The sequence below is a fragment of the Channa argus genome, chromosome 16, assembly GCF_033026475.1.
Source record: "Channa argus isolate prfri chromosome 16, Channa argus male v1.0, whole genome shotgun sequence".
NCBI lineage: Eukaryota > Metazoa > Chordata > Actinopteri > Anabantiformes > Channidae > Channa > Channa argus.
The window spans coordinates 18771360-18795935 of record NC_090212.1 but is presented as its reverse complement, the minus strand read 5'-3'; the positions used below and the strand labels follow the sequence as shown (position 1 = coordinate 18795935).

The 24576-nt window shown below is 38.2% G+C and overlaps 1 protein-coding gene across 4 annotated transcripts; it reads left to right on the top strand.

The window, feature by feature from the left end:
- Positions 1-829: 829 nt before the first annotated feature.
- Positions 830-22111, top strand: vps39 (VPS39 subunit of HOPS complex). 4 transcript variants are annotated; one of them, XM_067478932.1, is made up of 24 exons: positions 830-1374; positions 2179-2241; positions 2347-2411; positions 2795-2837; positions 2988-3082; positions 4116-4214; positions 4308-4400; positions 4950-5133; positions 6972-7092; positions 7790-7910; positions 8215-8344; positions 8569-8711; positions 8864-9004; positions 9704-9845; positions 11595-11681; positions 12655-12728; positions 12909-13125; positions 14348-14476; positions 14933-15035; positions 15594-15636; positions 16431-16580; positions 18999-19133; positions 19698-19789; positions 20066-22111. In XM_067478932.1, the coding sequence occupies exons 1-24, from the start codon at positions 1302-1304 to the stop codon at positions 20145-20147; spliced, it is 2625 nt and encodes an 874-aa protein (XP_067335033.1). In that variant the 5' UTR covers positions 830-1301; the 3' UTR covers positions 20148-22111. The 4 variants fall into 4 exon arrangements, with proteins under 4 accessions (XP_067335033.1, XP_067335032.1, XP_067335031.1 ...); XM_067478931.1 differs by having other exon boundaries at positions 2176-2241; positions 8218-8344; XM_067478930.1 differs by having other exon boundaries at positions 2176-2241.
- The last annotated feature ends 2465 nt before the right edge of the window (positions 22112-24576 follow it).

Below are 24576 nucleotides of genomic sequence, written 5' to 3'. Positions count from 1 at the left end.
ATGTGTGTCTAATAAAAAGCATATTGTTTTTACGGAAGAAAGCATGTATTACTTATGATGTCATGCAAGTATTCAGAGCCATTCACACAAAAAATGCAAAAAGATTTATAACCACAATTCTACACACAATCTCTATAACGACAGAGTAAAACATACTGTTTATAGTGGCTTCAGGTCCCAGACTCAAACCTCACAGCACATCTGTGAAGAAACCTTTTTTTCATTTCAAGATAAAATTTACAATCCAATAAAGCATCCAAAATAAAAAACTAAATTATGCTTTAATACGTTTTGATTCATGTGTAAAGATTATTTATACTAGGTTGTTAATTCATAATAGTTGACTATATTTTAATGATGCATAGCTGGTGATTCGGAAAATTTACTCAAGGACATTTAATTGGGTACTTCCATTTTGTGTTACTTTACTCTTATGCAAATAGGATTTATGGAATAATATTTTGTTTTTTTATTTTACGGCATTTATTGTCGTTTTAGTTGAGCTTTGTTAGTATAGTAAAACGTGTAAGAGCCTGTAAATAGTTCTTGAACTTAAGTAAAGAATTTAAAGTTGAACTTCTCTTTGAAGTTGAGTTGTGTACATCTACTACGTCTGGTATTAACACCTGTCAAACTAGAGCTGCCCAATAAATTTAGTGCGGTAAAACATAGCATATGTACAGCACTTGAATAAATGTACAGTATTTGTGTCACGCTGTTTTGTGATTGGCGTCTCGCGAGAACTGCTCCATTTAGCTGGTTTTGCAAATGCACTCACTGCCCCTTTAATGCATTCCTCGTGAAGGCCGATATCAGTCACGTGCGTGTCAAACCCCCGTGCCCTCGCGCAGGCGTCGTCAACACAGTTGAGGAAGTAGCATGAAGCTGCTATAGACCACACAGCCGTTACGTGTTAAATTCAGCTAAAGCTGCGTTTATTGCTATCAACAAATTAAATGACTGTCCTGGGCTTTTAGTTGCCATGGAGTGAGAGGGAACGATGTTTAGGACCAGTAGCCGTGGCTTGCTAACTCCTCAGCTAGCAGACTGACGCTCGGCTGTTGTTTTGGTCGGAGAGGTAGCTAGCAAACAATAAGCCCAACTGCATATTACAGGTCGCATTTCCTCATCGACCGTCGGAACACTGAACTGCTCAGTCTGTAACACCGGTGACACCAGGAATACCGTAGGATATTCATAAGCGGTCAGTCAGTCAGCTGTTGCTTCCGATAGGCGTCGTCTTCGTGTGGGGATAAGTGCATCGTGGTGGTCTGCAAATAAAGCTGCAATATTGCCTAAAGATGCACGATGCATATGAACCAGTGCCTATTTTGGAGAAGCTTCCTCTTCAGATTGACTGCCTTGCGGCCTGGGGTAAGTTGGGGCCACTTCTCTCTTGCAGGGCGACATTGAAGTCTCAGGTGCCCCACTAGTTTAGAAGAAAGCCAAAATAACCAAACCAAGACCTCCTAGTCTAACTTCATTTGAATGCTCAAAATTTGTTGAAAGATTTTGTCCCAGTAAAGAACCATATCAACTATGTTGTGCCGTCCATTTACTATCTTGACCCGCGCAATATAAGCAAACTGCATAAATTTAGTTGTAAGACTTCAGTTATTTAGGCTTATGTTTAACTAAATAGTTGTAGCATTGTGTTTTAAGTAATTAACCTCCAATACCTTGCATAAGATGATATTCTTCCATCATACAAGTAAAGCAAGATAACAACTGATTACATTTGTTATCAGTAGGTTCAATATTGGAAAAATGCCTGAAGCCTTAAATTTTACTTTTCTTGTCTGACAACAGTCAAAACACTGTTAAATATTCACATTTAACAAGCGTTACTAATTACGCAGTTGTCAAAATTGTTGCTAGATTGCATTGTCAATTGACTAATAAATAAACAAATTCCTCAGAATCCCAGTTTTAACGTGCTTGTTGGCTTTAAGGTCCCTAGGGAAATAATAATACTGCCATACTGTCATTAGGGGCTCAACAATATATTTTTCCTACGGCTCTGTAACACCTTAATCCCTCCGTGTCTATATTACCACTGACATAAGGTCACATCTCACACTTTGCCTAATAATGTGTGTTTCATACAATAATATGACTGAGATGATTGACGGCATCCTTTGAGGTGTTATTTACTCTGGGTTTCTCTTTCCTCAGAAGACTGGCTGCTTGTGGGAACAAAGCCAGGCCATCTCCTTCTCTACCAAATAAAAAAAGATGCAGGTAAAATTTTAATTTAAGAATTTAAGTTGCAATAGTCTATTCTTTTTATTCTATTTGTTTTTGTTTGCGTTATATATTTAAAAAACATTTCTCTTTTCCCTCTAGGCTCCAACCGGTTTGAGGTAACACTGGAAAAATCCAATAAGAACTTCTCAAAGAAGATACAGCAGGTAGATGCAACTGTTGGATATGTTTTAGGATAATCTATTTAATTCTGCATGAATCAGAAACTCTGTAGGTAATGCATTGGAATTCTGGGGAGGAAAGTCAACACAAATACCTCTAAATTAATAGGTCCGCTTGCTGCATTTCTTGTTGTTACTAGTAATAGCATTGTCTGATTGTAAAGCCTTGCTTCACTCTCTGAATTATGATCTTAATTAAAAAGGGCCAACTCCCTCTCTTGGAATGAATGTGGGAATTCACACAGCCCCAGACTACTTTGCATGATAGGTCAACCTTTAGATTGAACATTTTAGGAAAGACTGAATTTGCAAACTTAACTTTTGCCTCTCTGGGCACCTTGTGACTTGTTTTATGTCTCTTTTTACAGCTCTATGTTGTCTCTCAATACAAAATTCTTGTCAGTCTTCTTGGTAAGTCTACCTGACTTTGGGAATGGTAGTTGAGTTTAGTTTTTTTGGGGGGGTAAATAGTCTACATTGTTAAATCTTTGCTAACTTATATAAAAATACAATTTATTTATCATCCAGAAATGACAGATCCCTTTTGTCTCTACCATATAGAGAACAACATCCACGTCCATGACCTTCTGACCTTTCAGCAGATCACTGTGGTGGCCAAAGCCAAAGGGGCCACGCTCTTTGCATGTGATCTGCAGGTCAGTTACAGAGCTCTGGTGGTTGGAGCCCACGAGTTCATGCTCTTTGCCAACAATATTCTATCTATTTAGTTCTGCATATCATGCATATGTCTATCTGTATTTCTCATCGTTCAAATAATTTTTAGTGAGACTACAATATTAATGTTAATAGACTGTTTAGGGGAAAGGCAGATAAGTCAGGGTTTTACTAGGCAGTTGTAAAGGGATTTAAAGTTAGGTGTTTTTACCTTTCTAAACCTTTCAATCTCGTATTGCTACTGAGGGCACCATAATCTTTTGAAACTTTTAAAAAAGTGTTTCTTATTTATTTATGTATGTATGAGGGACGTATGTATGTATTTATTTATTTGTTAAGAAACGTGCACATTAACATTATCTCTGCCCAACTCTCTGCTGATTACCTGGATGGGCTGTGTTCGATCAATCAGAAGCTGGAAGCAATTGAGTAGGGCTGGTTGAAAAACAAGCCAGGTAGGACCTCTTGGGTCTGCAGTGGATGACCACTGACATACAGGGTTCAAACTCAACAGTGGTTGCAATCCTACATGCAATGTCATGCTCCTCTTGACACCGTATCATTATTAGCAACAGTCCTCAAATCTCACATGCTGCTGCTTCCCTCCAGCAAATAGACTTTTTTTTTTATATAGTACAGCAAAAATTAGTCCCCATTTGTCTGTGATGAAAATAAAAAGCTCCTAAAATGTTAATTAAGTAATTAATGTCAAGGAATACTTTTCCAAAACAAGTGACAAGTTTGCTAGGCTTAGTCTTCAAGATGTACAAAAGTGAAATGAACAAGTGAAAGTCAGGAAAGTTTTATGCTTAAAAATATACAATGATATTATACATGCACACAGGTTTTAGTAAATTATCTAAAATATATAAAAGCACTGGTATTATTTCTGTCATATCTTAAGGCAGTGTTATTGTATCTGAGATGCAAGACAGTCATAACGGCAACTATATTACACTCATATTTCCCCGATTTTTAGTCATGAATTGTGTTTATTGCCTGCTTTGTCTTCAGACAACCAGCTCAGGAGAGGAAAGGTTGAGAATGTGTGTCGCAGTAAAAAAGAAGCTCCAGCTTTATTATTGGAAGGATAGAGAGTTCCACGAGCTGCAGGTTTGAATGTGATTCACCCCAGTCAATAGAGGATTATTTTTTTCCAATCCATGACATGTTTAGTCATCAGTCTGTTTTCTTTTTGTCTGTTAGGGCGACTTTGGTGCACCAGATATTCCAAAGTCCATGGCTTGGTGTGAAAACTCCATATGTGTTGGATTCAAACGAGACTATTACCTAATTCGGGTATGTGCTACATAAAGGATATTGCTAAGTTTATTAAACTAAAATTTTTAAGAAGGCTGTAAAATGTAACGGTTTCTTTATAAAAAAGAGGCTGTGGTCAGTTTGGATTTCAGTAGTGACAGGATGGTTCAAAACAGCCTTACAATTTGCTTAGTCTACTCCTCCAGCATAGCTTCTCTACTGTTTACAACATACAGAACATGCACTTTTAAGTTTTACACCATATTTTGTGCCAACATTTTGCTAAAGCAACATGTAAGTATCAGTGATCATCAGCTTATAGGCAGCTGGACTCATGTCATGACTGATGAATGAACCACCTAGAATCCTTTTTTCAAATTCAACATTCAACATTTTGTAAATGCCTCTGCGGAGAGTGTTTCTTACACGTTTTGGTTGAACCATCACTTAAAAATGAATATTTTCTACCACATCAGAAAGCACATTCTGATTTTCGTTTGTCTGAAGTGCATTTGACCTTTCAGATACAATTTATGTCACTGACACAGTGTTAGTTTATCTGTCTTCTGACTCACTCTTGCCCGCCAGATGGATGGCCGTGGCACTATCAAGGAGCTCTTCCCCACCGGGAAACAGTTAGAGCCTCTGGTTGCCCCACTGGCTGATGGGAAGGTTGCTGTTGGTCAAGATGACCTAACTGTGGTCCTAAACGAAGAGGGAACTTGCACCCAGAAGTGTGCCCTAAACTGGACAGACATCCCTATAGCCATGGGTAAGAAATAGTGTTGCTTGATACAACAATCTCGACAATAAATTAATGTGTCAATTTATAGTCACTGTATATGTTCTTCATTTGGATTCACCATCTGCATCTTATTAGGCAACAGCAAGAGGATTACATATTGGCCATGTGTAGGGCCAAAGTAAAGTGGGGAAAAACATTGTTGTAAATGGACAAACGAGGTACCGATAGGCTATTCACACAAGATACGCATATTGTGGCAAAGCGATTTCATACAATATCTGTGGTTGTAAAATGGTTCAGATTAGATAAGCAGCAGATTGACATGCATGAGTATTTGTCAGGTGACATGTAATCGTTTATATTACTAACATTGATCATGTATAAAAAATATATTTTAGACCATGTAAGGCAAAACCCAACATTCTGTAGATGGACCGATTGGTAGACAGTAAAATGTTTAGTGGCTCATGCTGGGTTTTTTTTCCACTTATGAAAACCCAGCTAGTTTATATCCAGTGCTCTTTGCTGTTTCTTTCCTTTTTCGACTCTTTGCTTGAGTTAACTTGTGTTCGATATCAATAGGGCAAAGTCAAAAGGACATGAGCCAAAATTCCTCCCCCAGCTTTGCACACGGGTTAGTTTTCCAGAAAGGGAAAAAGCAAAATCTGTCCTTTCTTGTTATTTTTAATTTGGTGTGCTTCTAGCTATCGTTATTCATAAATGATAAAAACTTAACAGCCACTAAATATTTTCATCTTAGTCACCTGTCAGTGAATTGTACTATATTTAGTTTGTGTTTATTGTATCTTAGAAGCAAACCTGTATTGTTTGTTTGTTTGAAGGTATTAACTATTTTGCCCTTGTCTGTTCAGGATCTCTGATTTAGAAATGCAAAGACATGCACTAAAGACTAATGCTAAATTTGACTCGTTTCTGGAAATCCATGCAGAAGCGTAATCTGACTTCTCCCCCAGCTCAGACCTAATTTGATTGAGCAGTTTTTTTTTTGACATACCAGTAATTGGGGATTGAACCAAACAGTTGATAAAACAACATTCCAACATTTTTTTTTATTCAGCTTCTTTTTGCCATTTCCTTTGCCATTTTCCTTCCCTTGTGCATAGTCTTTCTTTCCACTTTGTCTGAGCTGTGGCACTGTTTTCCATATGTCAGAACAGGAAAGATACTAATTTTGGATCAACTTTTTATCCTGCTACTGAGAAATTGCAAGTCTGGGTTACTAATGAACTTTGTGACGGGTGCTGCAGATGAGCTTTCGTATTGTTTTAAAGGCCCCACTCTCTTTACCTATTGAAATGCAGAGAGGACTATTATGAAGGGCAAATGAAGCCCCCAAGGCGTGGTCTCATACAGTTTGCTAATTTCTTCTTATACCACTGTCGACATTGTGGGTCTGGCTTGCATAAAAAGAGGTTGAGTGCTGGTCACGTTAAAATGTTGTTGTTTATTTTTCCTTCTGTCCTGAATGAAAGTCCCCTGGGCACAGTCAATCCCAAAGTCCAAGCCAGTTTCTATAGCGGTCTCCAGCTGGATTTCCTGCCCTATTTGTCACATTCATATCGGCATCAGATCATCATGACCGAACTGTGCTACCTTTGCTAGTTCTTTCTGTAGACATATTGAGCATTTACTACCATTGTCAAATGGGACACTGAGAATATGTTCCATTATTGGAAAGAAATTAGAATGTAGGTAAATTACTGTACATATTATCCATTTTCAGGAGATGTATCATGTAAAGTTATGATTCAATGTTCTTACACCACTGTCCAGCTTGCAGTAATTCAGTCGTAGGTGATTTGCACAAAATTGTATGACTGTTGCCTCTTCTCTGTTGTTCTCAGAGCACCAGCCTCCATACATTATAGCTGTTCTCCCTCGATACGTGGAAATTCGAACCTTTGAGCCAAGGCTGCTGGTGCAGAGTGTGGAACTGCAGAGACCTCGCTTCATCAGCTCAGCAGGGTAAGGCAGCCCATATTCCAAAGTTGTGTTGCTGTATTACTGAACTATAAACCCTGTAAGATTTTCTGTCATCTTAGTCTTGCAAAGCGGTAACTGCAGGCAGTATTCGTGAATCTGATCAAGCTTTAGCATATACAGATTTTGCAGACAAATAATTCTATAGAGAAGTTTGAGCATCATGCTTTGCTTTTTGCACCTCCTAAAAATGTTCCTCTAGTATTTAGACTGTTCCAATTTCATTTATCAAAGGTGCACAGAATGGTACTAAACTGATTGTTTTAGGATGAGTTTTGTTTTCCTGTTTTAACAACATACCACCTTTTTTACAAACTTACAATCAAGATATAATGAGAAATATTTATTTTTTCAGTTAGTTTGTGTCAGAGGTTAGTTTTCAAGCCAGAACACACTACTGTTGTAAAGTTGTAAAAAATGTTTGGATGTTTATAGTAATAAAAGCTGAATTTGCTATTGGATGCTGTTGGTGCAAATAATACACGTTTGCCTTTAACTCCACTGCTGCTCTGATACGTAACCGCTCAAAACAGCATCATGCATCATTGGCTGCTTTCCTCATTTCTTCTTTTTGCATGTCTCGTGATACGGCATTAAATAATGTCAGTTCCTCATTGCAAAGAGAAACACTTTTGTTCCAACATTTTTTCTCTTATCTTGTTTCTCTTCTTGTCTTTCACAGGCAAAATATTGTCTATGTTGCCAGCAACCACTTTGTGTGGCGCCTGGTGCCCGTGTCTATAGCAAGCCAAATCCGACAGCTTCTTCAGGACAAGCAGTTTGAGCTCGCTCTGCAGCTGGCAGTGAGCAACAGAAGCACTTACATCACTATTAAACCTTCTTATTAAATTCCAGAGGATACAATTTGTCATTTAGCTTAGAGGTTGGAACATTGAAATCGCTTATCTTGATTTGGAGCAGCACCTTTAAAATGGCAAAATGCTTAGAGCATTTTGTTCACCATCATCATCAGTATATTTATTCAGGGAGCATTTTCCAGAATAAAACAAGCCATTCATGATGTTTTCACATTCTTGGAAGCTAGCATCAACTAGAAAGTCAACTAGAAAGATTCTGCGGGTGAGTGACTTTTTTTTTCCTTACTAGAAGTTAAAGGATGATTCCGATGGGGATAAGAAACAGCAAATACATCACATCCAGAATCTATATGCCTTCAACCTGTTTTGCCAGAAGAGATTTGATGACTCCATGCAGGTGTTTGCCAAACTTGGCACAGGTAGAGCTCTCCTCCATCCCAGTAGTAAATTAAAAATACTTTGGTATTATGTTAAAAAATGTTAACCTCGATGAAGTGATCAGATTCACACTAAACTGCTAAATATCATCCAGTTTGCCCACATGATGGCAGCCTAGGTTTTTGTTTCAGATGTGGTTGCTAAACTAACTCAGGTCTGATATATGGAATAAAATGTATTAAATGTCGCCACCTGTACTGTGTAGATCCCACCCATGTGATTGGGCTATACCCAGACCTGCTCCCGGCAGACTACCGCAAACAGCTACACTACCCCAACCCCCTGCCTACATTGTCTGTGGCAGAGCTGGAGAAGGCTCATCTTGCTCTTATTGATTACCTCACCCAGGTCTGTGTATATGGCAGTAAAACATTTTGTCAGATTTATAAAGCATTTTTAAATTAGGCTCTACATACACATTAGGCTCTATATATAACATTAAGGGAGAGGATTAAGGAAACGTAAATCATGTTTAGAGCATTGTTTTTATGTGCTTACAGAAACGCAGCCACCTGGTGAAACAGCTGAATGACTCTGACCCTTCCACAACATCTCCACTCATGGAGGGCACGCCAACAATTAAAAGCCGCAAAAAACTCCTGCAGATCATTGATACCACCCTGCTGAAATGTTACCTGCATGTAAGGCCACAATCTTCCTAGTTTTCATGTTGTTTACTCAGTGAATGTAGCAGCGTACACTCTTTTAAAGTGTGTTTTTCTTACGTTTTGTTATCCACTTACCAACCATACATGATACCAGTGAGATCCGAAGTGGCAGAGAAGATGCTTATAGGTGTGGGGAGGTTTACATCCCACATATATCATGAGATAAACATTCATGTGCCTAAAATAAAAAAATAACTGTTTATTAACGTTCAGTAAAGGTTTGTTCTGTGGCCCATAAACTACCTAACACAGACATGTGATTATATTCACACAGCTGAAATAAGTTTCTCCTCAGAAGGGTGGGGGTCTGTGTGAGGACCAAAGCAATCTTGATGTATCTCACTCTTTGTAGCTTCTCATCATTTGTGCTCTCAGATAAAATTCCACCATGTGTTTCCCTTGTAGAAGATAAAATGAAATCCTTTTTAATCAGCGAAACTCACAGCGAACTCCCTGATTACACAGGATGGATTATTTAGGACTTCCCAAAATAGTGTGTGAAACCAAGCGTCTGCACCATATTAATTTAATGAGACACACCATGCAGCAGAAAGAGAGTGAATTCACCTGCTTTTAGTCTTTGGATGAAACACAAACTGAACTACAAAGGTAGAAAGGATTATTGTTTGGTGTTTATGATTTTTAATCAGCTCTTGTCCTCCCCGTGTTCAGACAAACGTGGCCCTGGTTTCCCCCCTTCTTCGTCTAGAGAACAACCACTGTCACATCGAGGAGAGCGAGTATGTCCTGAAGAAAGCTCACAAGTACAGTGAACTCATTATTCTGTATGAAAAGAAGGGCTTGCACCAGAAAGGTAAGAGTCTCATTGCTGGTGAACAACCTGTGCTTTAAACTGCTCATGTCCTATTGAATCTGATTAATCATGAATGATCATCTGTAGAAATAAATTGTGCATAATTCAGAGTGGAACACATTAGGAGCTCTTTTAGTAAGAGAGTAAGTGCAAGACAGATGTTTGAGAATTATTTATTTAATTTTTTCATTTCAAATACAAGTGTTTTGTGCATTTTCTTAAATATGAACAAACTTCAAGTCGATAATTTACTGGTGTTTGTTGACTTTTTACCCATATCGGTCTCAAACACATGCAATTAATGCCAGCTCTGCTTTAATGTAAATGTACTGAACTATATCCATTCTATGATTTGGGGCAAAATGATTCGTTTGAAACATATTGAATTCCTATATCTCCTTTTAGCTGTTTTTGACTGCCCTGGAAAACTGCTAGATATCTCTGTCAGGTTCAAGTACATAACTGTCTTTAAACTTGTACTTTACTAACTTTACAATCAGATGCAAGAACATGCATTGAAAACCGTTAAAACATGGAATTTTAAGCCCAATAGAATTTCTTTTCTTTTTCATTTTGTCATTCAGTCATGGCACAGATTTATTTTATCTTTTTTTTAATCTTCTGCCTTTTTTAATATAAGAAATTTGCACTAACTTCAATTCAACACAAAGCCAAGAATACCACCCTGCCAGATGCCAACAACATAAGCGTTTAATCTAATCTCGTCCAGTATATGACCCAAGAAATAAGAGCAGTGGTTTTAGACTGTGTTCACTGCACTTTTTCTTTTTTTCTGTCTTTGGAAGAAATATATGAAAACTATTATAAATGAATGTTTATTGACTGATAAAAAACATAATGTAATCTGTTTAATGCAAAGTTAAGTTTTTTTTTTTTTTAAGTATTTCAAGTATTTTTTGTTTTGATTTACATTATCTCTCCTAGATAAAGTGAAGGTCTATTTCACTGCTTTAAAAAGCAAAATTAAGGTTAAAGGATAAGGTAATGACCCTGGTAGAGTTGCAAGTTGCCCATTTAAAAAAATCAAAAATCAAAACATAGTTATCATTTTGTAGTGACATTTCCCCTGAGATGATTTGAAGTGTGATTTATCAGTTGCAGAGCTCAGCATGACAACATCACCCATAACAATAAACACAATGACACATGTGGCCCCAATTTCTCTTTCAAACGTGATGCTGAAGTAGGGGTTGTATAGTTTTAAACATGGGATCAGTTGAGGCCAGACTCATGTCTGTCTTTGTCAGAGAACTCCTCAGAATATCCTCATTCACCAACTATAAACTACTAAATAGGTGCTCTTATGTGCTTATAACTGGTCATAATGTGGAACTGCTGTACGGTGTCAGGCTACACAGTTTATCTCCGAGGTGGTTTTCCTGCATGTGGCCAACTCGTCATCTTCATAGATCAGAGCTGTCTTAATGTCATTTAGTTTTGGCAGTATAATCCGGCAGATTCTGGGCTGTTCTCACTGTGAGCACGGCTGGTTTTAATCGGCCTGCTGCAATTTGTGCTTGTGATGTCATGCTGCTCATGCCTGCCAATTCAAACCAGCTGTTTCCCATTACCACTTGACACTGCATTTGCTGCTATTAGTTCCTCTCGATGAAGAAATTATGTAATATATGTACAGAGTAAATGACATCTTGCTACTTTTATATTTCTGAGAAATCTTACATTTGTTTTTGTTGCCCTTTCACCTTTCGCCTCCCTGCTCTCTCGCAGCTCTGCAGGTGCTGCTCGACCAATCCACCAAGGCCAACTCGCCTTTGAAAGGCCACGAGCGAACAGTACAGTATCTGCAAAGACTAGGTAAGGAAGATCTACCAACTCAAGTCTGTTTAAATTTGGTTTCAATGTCGCTATCTCCACCAGATATTCAATAACTTGTGGGTGTGATTTTGGAAAAGCCTCACAGGAAACTAATTGATTGTGAATTTTGGATGAAATGTGTAATCTGCAGCCTTCCGCATGTGTTGTACTGACAAAATGTAGGTGTTTGGGATTATGCTTGTCAGTATTTGCTGAACTATGTGAATCATTTATATGTATGTATAAGCACAAGTAGTGCTATAATACATCTGTACTTTCTGAATGGTTTACAGTTAAAGGTGATGTATGTCATTATTTATTATGTATTTATTAGTGGCAAGCAGAGTCTGCTTCTCGCTGTGGTATAAATATTTCTGTAAGAGCAAACATGAATATAGATGATTAGAAGCCCTTTTTAATAATAGTTACATCGTTTGTGCCCTCTCACCTGTTTACCAATCTATAATTATATTCAAATGCAGTCCTTTTTTATATAATTGTTCATTTGGCATAATATTCAACAGATATGATTTTACATGTGGATAATACTGTTATCAAACCCATTTACAGTTGTTCCAAATACGTTATTTTGTTGAATATTGTCAAAATGTATTGACTTGATAAGGCGACACCTACTGTAATATCTTTTTGGCAAATTTCAATCCTCCCACTGAATTTAAGTGTTTTTAATAAATTATTAAATTATTAACTATCAATCAACTAATTGTGCTGATCTACTATGCCAGAAGAAAAAGAAAATATTCATAGAGTATCAAAGCAGGCATTTTGCACCCATTTCCCCAAGCGCTAGCTTTGGGAGTAGCTCTCATAGCTGTAATCACTTATTGATGGTAAAACACTGCAAATAGTGTCATGAAAGTAAGTTTTTCTTTTCTACCTGTCTTTCTCTACCTGTCACCTCCAAGCTTCTTCAAAGTTAAACTAATGTGTTTACTTTAATCCTACTGCACAGGATCGGAGAATCTAGGCATAATCTTTGAGTTTTCTCCCTGGGTCCTGAAGAGCTATCCCGAGGATGGCCTGAAGGTGGGGCATAGACACACACAAGACTATCAGACAAAGGCCTTTGAAAAAATATTCAGAGGATTTAAGAATTAGGATTTTGTATGTATAGCCAGTTAAATTTAAACAGAACATGTAAATTTACATTTTCACCTACCGAGAATGAGGCTCTGCTCTAGGTTTAAAATCTCTCCGTCTGTCCAGATCTTCACAGAGGACCTGACAGAGGTGGAGACGTTGCCCCGAGATAAGGTGCTGAACTTCCTGATGGAGGGCTTTCAAGATCTTGCTATACCATATTTGGAGCACATTATCTACATGTGGGATGAGAAGGGCCCAGCGTTTCACAATGTGTTGATCCAGCTGTACCTGGATAAGGTTCACACCCTCATGAAAGAATATCTCAGCAAACTGCCAGAAGGTACAAGAGAGAGCTCACGGTTAATCAAAATTTACATTATGTTTGAATTAGTTTTTACAAATTCCTGTCACATCGTTTAGTTATGTTTTTAGAAGTTATTTTTTTACCCTAAAATGGAGATGCAGTTAAAAAGTCTGATAGCTTAACATTTAGTGATGTTTAATTGAAGCAGTGTTGGAAAATATTGGAAATGTTTTTAATGTAAAGACTGGGATTCTAGTCCCAGAACTGCAGCCAAATTTTATATATTATTAATCCTTCCAACATTTCTAAGTAGACTTTATGTTAAATAATACAATTTCAAAATGTATTAGGCATATTTGTTATGCAACTTGCATATGGATTCATTAAGCTTTTGAATTCTCATCCGGGAGGTTGTCTGTCATTGCTTTGCAAATTGAGCTTGTATCAGGACTTAATATGCTCATCCAGAGATTGTACACTGAAGTGGATTTCCCAGCCAACATCATTAATGCACACTCTCTGTGAAATAAAAGGAACTAATAAAATAAATAGATCTGTCCTCGTGGCAGGTTATTGTTCTATAGTGTGCCTTGCAGTGCACAGCCCAAGATATTAAAATATTGTTTCTTCGAAATTGTGATTGTCCGCAATGAAACAGGATTTCACTACATCCTGCCTGTGTCAGCGGCAACTGCTGAGTTTACATTTTAGAACACGTTATGAGACAATGCTGGAACCCTGTTGCTTTCGATTGGGTGTAATGGCTTTTTTTTTTTTTCAGGTTCACCTGTGGAGGTTTCTTGTAAAGAATGAACATTATGTTTACACAGTGTTTCTTAACTAAACTATGCTTTCTGTACCTTTAGACACCTATGAAATTTCAATGCTCATTTCCTTCTTTACTGCCTTCGTTGGTGCATTACCACCATCAGTAAAATGATGTTATGTGAACCTATAACTTGATGTTTGTCACCACTAATTATTAAAAAGTGTAACTAAAGGTTCTTTTCATTATGAAATAATCTGCAAATTGTGTTCTTGAATACAATGAGGAGTTTAGTCTTTACAATGTCACAAGTGTACAAATTTTTGTGTTCTATTACAAATGGAGCCAGTGAACTTTTAAATTGTTCTTAAAAATAAGTCTAAAGTATTACTTATAAAATAGTTTACACTTGAATGTTTTCTTGCTCAAATAATTGATTAATTAACTAGACTGCAGCTTTCAATGCTGTATTAAACTTTTGTGCTGTTGTAGGTGTTCCAGCTGCTGCTGCAGGGAATGAGGATGGTAAACTGGGAGAGTTCAGGAACAAGCTGCTGTCTTTCCTGGATATTTCCACCAGCTATGAACCTGCCAGGCTCATCAGTGACTTTCCTTTCGATGGTAAATGTACACTTAGATGATGAATGTGTGGACATCGGACAAACAGTGCCTCTGTTTATGTTTGCGTTACAAATTCAAACAAGGATGCGGGTTTTGTTTCTAGGGAAGTTGACTTTTTACCGTGTGACTCTTTTTTTTTTTTTTTTTTTTTTTTTTTTTTTTGAGGATTGGAGCATTAAAGAGTGTGTCTTTAGCATTTATTCTTTACATATGGAAGAAGAATTTCTCTTTTATACAATTGAAAAGCAGAAAAACCACAGATTTTTATTATTAAGATATTCTGTATGTACACAATAGGAAATGCATAAAATGTTCATGAGGTATTTCACATTACCTCTTGTGTGTGTGTGTGTGTATATATATGTTCTCCAACATAGAGGACAGTTTTGATGAATCTGTATATCTATGTTCAATCTTTCATTCATGTGTTTTTTTTTTTTTTTTTTTATCTCCAAGGCCTCCTGGAGGAACGTGCGCTGCTTCTGGGTCGGATGGGTAAACACGAGCAGGCGCTGTTCATCTATGTGCACATCCTGAAAGACACCCGCATGGCTGAGGAGTTAGTACTTTTGTAAACACCTCTAAAACAGCATGACCCCAGGAGCATATTTAACTGATTCTGTCCTTAAATAATATTTAATTTTGAGCCTGTTCTACCAGGCTGCAGGCTACTTAACAAGATCATGTGAGGTAACTGAGTCATCCTCATTACCTTGTTATAGTGCATTATAGTCAAAATTATGGATTTTTGCAGAACCTTTTATATCTATTATTAGCTCAGTAATGCTCCATTTTATGGGTGTTGTATTTGCCAACTAGTTTTCTCAAAACTTTCCTTACAACTTCTTAAACATGAGCTGCTTTTTAGCTGTAAATTACTGAAAAGTATTGAATTAAAGAACAGTGTGCATCATTTGGTGCTAATCATACAGTAAAATGAATGGGATTGATTGACACTGTTATGGACCTGCATGTTATATTTTTAGATAAAGATCAGGAGTTTATGTTGAACAAAAGTAAATGATGGATACTGACATCTGTAATTAACTATTAAGTCTTCTAAAAACACATTTTTTACAATGTTTTGCATGTGATTTTCTGTGTGCTGTCTTTGCAGATATTGTCACCGGCACTACAGTTCCATTGAAGGAAATAAAGATGTAAGAATCATTTAGTGTATTTTCATTTTGATGTATTTTGTTGGTTGTTTGATGTATGTATGATGTTTTTTTTATTTGGTATTTTGCTGCCTTCTGTTTTGTGCTTTACAACTATAACGGCTAATTTATGGTCCAGGCTCATTGCTGCAGTAGTTCTACTAATAAGAATATCTGAGAAAATAACAGCTGCTCTTGTTATGTGCATAAAATGTTGCTTGACTCTGTAATCAAGTAAGACAAATACTGAAGTACCGGATTAGATTGGAAACTCACAATCGGTGAATAACTACTGTGTCTGCAAAGGTCACAAAGAGATACAATCCTTTCTCCTGATGCTAATATTGTATGTCTGATGGCAGATTTTTAAGGAACATTGACCTTTTACTCATTTTGCTTTTTGTCAAGTGTTAGATGCGAATATCATTCCCACTCTCAAAGCCTCTACATTCAGTTTGTAGATTCAATTAGCTTGATTAGCACACAAATCTAAAATGGGCAAAATGCTGTCTGCACTTTTAATGTAACTCAATCCAGTTACCGGCATAGTTAAAGCTCAGTAAAAAATATTCTGTCACTTGTTTTTTTCTCCTATAATCTTTGCGCTTCTTCAAATGTATTTATTCTATACATGAAAACCTTACCGTCTTACATTTTGTGTTTCTCTGTGCTAACCTGTAGATAAAATTCTCATTTTCTTTTACTATGAGAAATCGCTGGTCCTAGAACATCAAAAGATTTGGAAGCGGATAAGATGGAACAAAGGAAGTATTAAGATTGGTATGTGTCCTCTGCAGGTTTATCTGTCTCTGCTGCGAATGTACCTGTCACCCCCTGATGTCCACTGCCTGGGGCCCATCAAGATGGAGCTGTTGGAGCCTCAGGCCAACCTCCAGGCAGCCCTGCGGGTCCTGGAGTTGCACCACAGCAAGCTCAACACTACAAAGGTAAACAGCAGCAGAGTACCATTAGATTGCTCACTAGGGCTTGAGAACTAATCCTAGGCTGTAACACACAAATAATTTTTATTACTGTCTTCTAAAAATCCCAAAAAGTACTCCATTGTAAATTTACTTTGACTTCTATGGTATTGACCAAAGTCTCTGACATAAAATTTATTACCTTTTAATTCCACTTTATTGTGTTCTAACTCTAGTATTTCAAACTGCTTATTAAATCAGAAAGGATGACTCTAATTCAACCCACAGCTTTATTTTCATTATTGGGTAACTCCTTGGATTGTTCAAATGTAATAATCATTTCTAATTCAGGCAACATGTGGCAAAGAAACCTAGGAGTCTGCTTATTTAGGCTGGATTGTAATAAGATGAAACAACATAATTAAAAATGTCACACCCATGCTAAATTATTTATTTAGTAATTATTGCAAAATTAAGCATCAACTGAAAGGAAAACAAATTTGATTTACAGCCTGATCAGTACGGTTTACACTGTCAGGAGTAATGGAGCTGCTGCCTCTGTGTCAGGTCTGAATGGTCTACACAAACCAAAAACAGATTTCACAATGGAGCTGATTGCCCTTGACAGGTGTCTGCAGTGCAGTGTGAATATGCCTAATACAATTTGTCTGATATCTAAAATAAAATATCTGCACCCAGTACCAAAATGGCAAGGAGTTAATTGAATAAAAGCTGTTATGTTTAAAACTAGCTCATGACCTATTTGTGTCTTGTCAAACCTTGATGTCGCAAGCCAAAAATTATAGTCTTCCACTAAAGAAGACTTGGCTTCACTAGGGATTTACGAAGCTGTTGTGGCTCCATGTTTCAAATATGATCCAACACAAAGGAACAGAGGCCTCTTTGAAGCATATCCACTGTGTCGCTTAATGCAAAACCTTAGCTGTTCCGAGTTATGTTATGTTATGTTTATATGATCCACTATTACGGTGTTTTAGCTGTGGACAATATTTTATGGCTGTGTGTGTTGGTTGATTGATTGATTGATTACAGGCATACCAAATTTAGAGCCCCACAAGGGACTGCATGTGTATGAGTATTATTATGTTCATAGCCCACTGACTAGAGCTCGCTGTCTTGTCTTTCTGTGCCACCCTGCACTCCCTCATTGACTTTAATAGCACTCTGCTTTAATTTCCCTTGCCTGGCCTTGCTCCCAGATTCTGTCTCACCAAGCTAGAACAAGGGAAAACAGGAGGAGACTACAGAAAACTTCTAACATAATGGAGTTAGTTTTGTTCCATTTTAGGCTCGTCATGCTCTTCTTTCATTAGTGACACATTTCTTTAACTGTTGTATTCGAGCATCCAGCAATTCTTCGGACTTTCAGAAGCTGACATTCTGAGATTCACACCCAGTGCAGGCAGCGGTTGGCCAGCAATGAGGAGTGGTTTTTGTTTCTTGTTTCACAAACATATCTGTAACTGATTCTTGTACAAACAAGATTGACACTGTGAATATCTGCCAGGAGAGACTATGTTAAAGTGGGTCCTGCACACATTTTTACAATTATCATATTTTTCACCACTTTCTATTGCAGCTGAGTTTACAACCCACTTTCGTGTTTAGAACTTGTTTTGTGCCTTGTTGTGGTGGGACAAGGAGTCATCTAATACTTTCATCTGCATGTATGCCTGTAACTTATGGACGTCTTCTAGAATGCAGCAACAAATAAAAAAAATTACAACAACCCCCCAGGAGTGCGAGCAAAGCGTGGACCTTTTTTCTAGAATACATACTGAGTGGACTTTGTGGTGAAATCTGCAGCCTTACGTTTATAATTCTGCTGTTTGCACCTGAAGTTGCTGTTCAGTTGTATCAGGTTTGCTGTGCTCACTTTTAGGCGGCTGTCTGAGTGTAACTAGGCTGTTTGTACTAATTTAATTGCAATAAGCGTAAGGACAACAAGACTGCCAGCCTTGATTGTCTTTACTTTCCTTGAGCGTTCACACAGAAGCACACAGGCCGGGTAATTAAGCTGTTTAGATTTCTGAAGGTAAGAGGAGATGTTGCTGCCAGTGTTGGGACTTCGGGGTAACGGCTATTTAACATATCATACGTCAGGTTAGTTTTTCCAAGAGACTGTAATTAAATTCTGTATTATAACTTGGAAAATAGTATTGAATAATGTAAATTTTTGGAATAATGAATGTGGAAATGTCATTTTCCAGTGTTCCCTCCAAAGTTCAGTTCAGATATTGTTTTACTACAGTATACTGTTTAACATCACTGGTAGTGTAGGTGCTATTTTAAAAACTATACTTTTAAAATTGCTATTTGCTTTTCAGATGTTTAGATGAAATTAGATGTTTTTTGCATCTAGTGCACAAAGTAATAAGGTTTTAATCTAATAATGGGCTAACGAGCCGTGCATATGTTTTCCAGGCGATCAATTTGCTCCCAGCAAACACTCAGATCCGAGAGATCCGGGTCTTCCTGGAGAGCGTTCTGGAGGAGAAGGCTCAGAGGAAACGCTGCAATCAGGTGCTGAAGAGTCTGCTGCAGTCCGAGTTCCTCAGGGTGAGTTCTGCAGGTTTTGTTTACATAGTGGTTAATTTCATTCATTTTACAGTCGCACCCGCTAATAGAGGTGGCCAGATGACTGAGAAGGACTAAGAAAACCCTTTCCTGATAAAATAATAATAATAATAATGTAGCATATCTATATTTATAATAATTGGCCCTCTGCCCTCTCTTAACACAAAATGTGGTATTAATGAAGACATTGTATTTGTTTTAGGCTCCGTATAGTAGTAAAGTCAGAGGGATTGTTGACTGTTGTCATGTGTGACACAGGACCCTTGAACCAAAGTCCTCAGATTGAGGGATGAATGGTGTGAACCATATGGCAATTCAAGATTGGTGGGCGAAGGTTAGACCTTGTGATCAGAAAGTCTCCTGCTCAATCCTCGGATCAGCAGGATTGACTTTAAGGATTAACCCTAACCCCAACTTCTCTAGTGGCCACAGCTTTTCAGTGGCTCTAAACATTTTCTGTTTGCCTTCCCTTGGATCTGCAAAGCCCAATGCATACTTTCATTGTCCCGTGTGTCTCTGCTAACCAAACGTTTTCTTTGTTTTCAGGTGCAGGAGGAGAGAATCTTCCACCAGCAGGTTAAATGTGTGATTACAGAGGAAAAGACCTGCAGAGTCTGCAAAAAGAAAATAGGAAATAGGTAACCGTGTCCTTCAGTGTAGGAATTGACGCTAGTCCTACTTTAGACGCCCTTTTTATGAAAATCCTAATTAACATGGGATTATTACAATACTATCAGCATCTGCAGTTTTGGTTTGATTTCACGTAGCATGGTTCTGTTAATTTCATACCCTGTTCATTTTGAGTTTAGTCTTAGAAATTGTAATTACATGCATGTTTATCTCCCACAGTGCAGTGATGAATTGTTATACCAACAGTAAGGATTCTCTGTTTTATCTCTCCCTCTCTCTTTTAGTGCATTTGCCAGATATCCCAACGGTGTGGTGGTGCATTACTTCTGCTGCAAAGACCGCAATGTGTGTCCCACCGAGCAGTAGCCGCTCATCCTTTCTGTGACTGTTTGCTAATAAATTGTGCCCCCCTCCATCCCTGTGGATTTCAGTGCTTGGACATCTGCGAACTTAAAAACATATCAGAAGGCTGAGAGTGTTTGAGACATTGCATCCAAAAGCACCTTACAGAGCTACGACTTTTTTTTTAGCCTTGGGCACTGTTGTTGTGGTGCTCTGACCGTAGAGCAGAACAGGAGCTCCTTCTGATAGCAAAGGCTGCGACTTCCTTTCTCTCTGTGCATGAAGTAGCAGGAGGAATGTCCAGGCTTGAATCACGGGAGGGGAGAAAATAAATAAGGAGGAAGAGAGAGGTAGACTATGACATTTGAAAAGCATGTGTCACTGTAATGCTAGAAGGGATTTGCTGCCCTACGTCTCACCTCGGGAAGAAAATGGCAACTGGTGGAGCTGTAACAACTGAAATGAGTTCTCACTCTCACAAAGGGATGATTTTCCCCTCTGTCTCTCACTCCCTGCCCTCATGTATCATTGTGTGAAACCTCAAACACTGCTTGATATGCCATATACACGCTCCAGGAGTACTGTTAAATGCCTTCTGTGACTGAAGATTGTACTTGCAATGAGGTCTTGATGGCCGTTATTTCTTTTATTAGCATGAGCTGGTACTGACTAACCAAAATAGCATTGGTCTTACAGTGTTTTGTATGTTATTTAAACAATTTAGATGATTCCTCCGACTCATAGTCTTTTCTTTGTTTTGTCTTTACAGTCAGCAAATGATTGCTGCCAGATGTTTTGATATGTTTTTGAAGTTTTCTTCTTTGTAATATTTGTTTTGTATTTTCTCTCCCCATCATTGGTTTTGTAAATTGAAATTGAAGCATCACCATCATCAGTTTCCCAGTTAACATTTTATACCCTCAGTTAATCTGTATCCCCACATTCTGTTGTAGTGTTTAAAGTGTAGCTAACATTAGCCACCACAAGCTACAGCACTCGTCAGGTAATTCGATAGCTGCAAAATTCCCTTTGCTTACGAGACCGATTTTTGATGGGGATCGCAGTAATTCTTCCTTGAAATACATGGTCTTACATTAAGGCAGCACTTTAAAAGTGGATTTCCTGTTAATGTGCTGTAAAATCACATATCCACATAACAACTGGCAGTAATGTGAATGTGCGCTATCGCTGAGCTTTGCGTTTTAATGGCAATATTGTTTAAATGTCTACCTGGCATGTATGGGAGGTCATTCAAGAGGCAGCACTTCCCACTTTATTGAAGAATAAATGCAAGCAATGAATGTAGGATTTGTGTTTTTAGACTTGATTAACGGTTTAGAGGGACGTCACTAAGTTTGCATCCAAGTATTTGAAGATGTCAGGCAACAATTTAACGTCACAAAACGTTGTAGCATTATCTGTCTCCCCCTCTAACCCCCAGCCCCTATTGCTCTCAAAGGTTTGCACTTATTCTCTGCTAAGACTGTTTCAGATTTGTTCCTTTTTAAGCGGGAACATTTGTACCCGTGTGTGTGTGTGTGTGTGTGTATTGTAAAAAGGCAGAGTTGACGACAAGTTTGTCATTAAAATGAGTTGATTTTGAGGGATGGTGCAGCAGGTATCCTCTGTCTATGTGGCTTTAGTGGTAATAAATCTTTCCACTCATCCTCTTCTGTCTGTCTGGCAGATGTTCACAGTGTTAAACATTTGTTTTTGCTTGAATTTAATTATTTTCATTTCTCCTTAAGTTAATTCCAAAGTAAGGCTGCCAGTGTAAAATTATACTGCTGAAAGTCGTAAAAGTATTTGATGCAAAAATACTGCAAATTGATACAAGGGGGAAACATGTAATCAATGAAATTATAATTTAGAGTTGGTGTCAAAATAATGTCAACTTATGAATTATAAATAAAAACTGCTGAAGTTATTCATTAAATACTGTAACTATAAGCTGTCTGCTAATAAATCATAAAAAATGTTTTTAATAAGTTTGTCTTAGAATATTTAATTCTTTATTTTAACTTAAAATGTGACACAATATCTTATAACTGGTTAAATATGGCTTAACTTTGACCTAAAATATGATTATTCAAGATTATGATTCTTTTAACTTTATGAAATGGTGTCTCCTTACACATGTGCCACATTGCTTCTATTTCGTATCCGTGGATTTAACTCTGCTCAAAGCGTTATGCAAACTCCATCCACTGACACTGATTCAGCAGTAGTTGGACCTTTCAGATTCAAGTTTTGTAGCATAAAAACACTTGTTACATATTCGCTGCCATTAGATCATCTTCATTTAACTAGTGGTGAGACTTTTACCAACCAGCTGGCTGCACAAAAGAGGATTTTCCTGAGTGACTTTAAAAGGGTTCAATACTTACGCAGTCATTTCTGTTCATTTTTTTATTTAAAAATATTTACTTTTTTAAAAATTGTGAAGTGTGTGTGTTCAAATGGTGAGGGGTACAGTTGAGCACGGGCATAATAAGAGGTAACCTCGCCTATGTCAGAATGTGACCTTGGAGTTTTTACTCTGTGAGTTGCTGCTTTCATTTCCTTCTTCCTCCGTTGTTGCAAAACTGTACTGTATCTCTGTGTTGTGCTCTGTCTTTATAAGCTTGTCAACTGAACGTTAAGGAGATGCCTGACTCATGTTGACTTTATGACAACCACCTTCAACTGTTGTGTGCTGGCCCAGATATTCTGGGACGTGGGACTAGTAAAAAAAAATCTGTCAAATACATTAGATCAACATGACATTAGCAACTAAAATGTCGGAAACAGGTGTAACATATTTAAATGCGTGTATGTGCCAAAGTACCTGCAGTTTGTTCAGAACAGTGGGAACATGCCTAAATGATGTGGAGGATGAATAAGTAGTTTCAAGAATTAATTTTTGAACCAAGGAAGTATGTACTGAAGCAACTGAGAAAAACTGTAAATGCTTTTTTTTTTTTTTAAACTGTGACATTTCAGACATGGAGCTCTCCTCCTCCTCCTCCCCTTTGAATACATACAGTAAGTGGCCCAACTCTTTTCTATTCACGGGCTGTCGGCATCCCCATCTCATCTGGAAGCCTTTTCCCAGATAGGCCCATTATCCTTAGGACTGAGGCACTGGAGAATACCCACACTGTTACTTGTGCCGCTAATGGACTTCCTACACTGAGCCGAGCCAGCTGGAGTAACAGAATCACAACAGCCCGACTGCTCAGCAACGCAGTTAGTCACACACACACACACACACACTCGCAGTGAAGTCTGCCAACTGCTTTCTACGTCGGGGCCTCAGATGGATCCCGATGACTCCCTCGTCTGGGCAGGGAGACAGGATCCTGCCTGAGAACTGGGCCTGAATCGGGAGAATATGTTTGGCTGAAAGACGCCGCACTGGGGCATATGGAGAGCTCCAGTGTGATCGTACAGCAGGTCCCCCCCCCCCCCCCCCCCCCCCTTTGTCCATGAGGCTGAGAGAATCGCTGAATAATTCATCATTCTCCAAATTATTGTTGTTTCTCTCTGTGTGTGTTATTTATTGAGATGCTGTCACCTCTTGGAATAGAGCACCAGTGTGCAAATGGAAAATATGTTCCAGCAGTAGTTTGCCCAGTAGAACCCAGCCTGGCTTTATGCTGTGCACAGCTGGCAGAGAGCAAACACCTCGCTGTTTGTCTGTGAGGGCTTGTTTGTGTAAATACTGAACAAATGACCGATTGTAAAACTGTAAAACCGTCTGCTATTTTGTCTCTGCGGTGTCGTTAGTCCACCACTTTGATCCAGACTGAAACATCCCCACAACAATTAGATGATTTCCATGAAATTTGGCACAGAAAGACTCAGCACTCAGAGATTTAATCCTAAAAAAAAAAATCAAGGGATCCAAGGCTATTTGGATTAACGATGAGAAGTTACATGCTTGGAATTTCTGACACTGAATAAACCCTTTACAAACACACTATAAGCTTATTTATGTGCAGTTTATTATTTTCAAAAAGGTTTTGAATCATTTCCAAATGTGCCAGCACCTAGCAGCCTGGCTATCAGATGCCTCTCCCCGCGTCCCGGGGTTTAGACATAGACACAAAGGCACTCGGCTTGTTTGATGGAGATTTAGTTGTAATCCTAAGATGTGTTCTGTTTTTAGGTGCCTCATAAATTAGGTTTGGCACTATTAAACATCTTCTCCGGACCGGCTCCCACATTTCTACTGATGTTGGTGGTCCTCTGACTTTTCTTCTAGCTCCACCGTTTGTGTCACGTCCTTTTTGTCAGCGGAGATGAGCGAGCCGAAGTCTCCCAAACGCCAAACAAACCGGGCTTTATTTTCTCTGCAAATAGTGCGCCGTAGGAATAAGTCCCATAATCCTGTGACTTTTCTTCAAGCTCCACCAGAAAGTTGACACTTGTGTCATGTCAACAGTGATGAGGCAGCTGAGAACTCACAGCT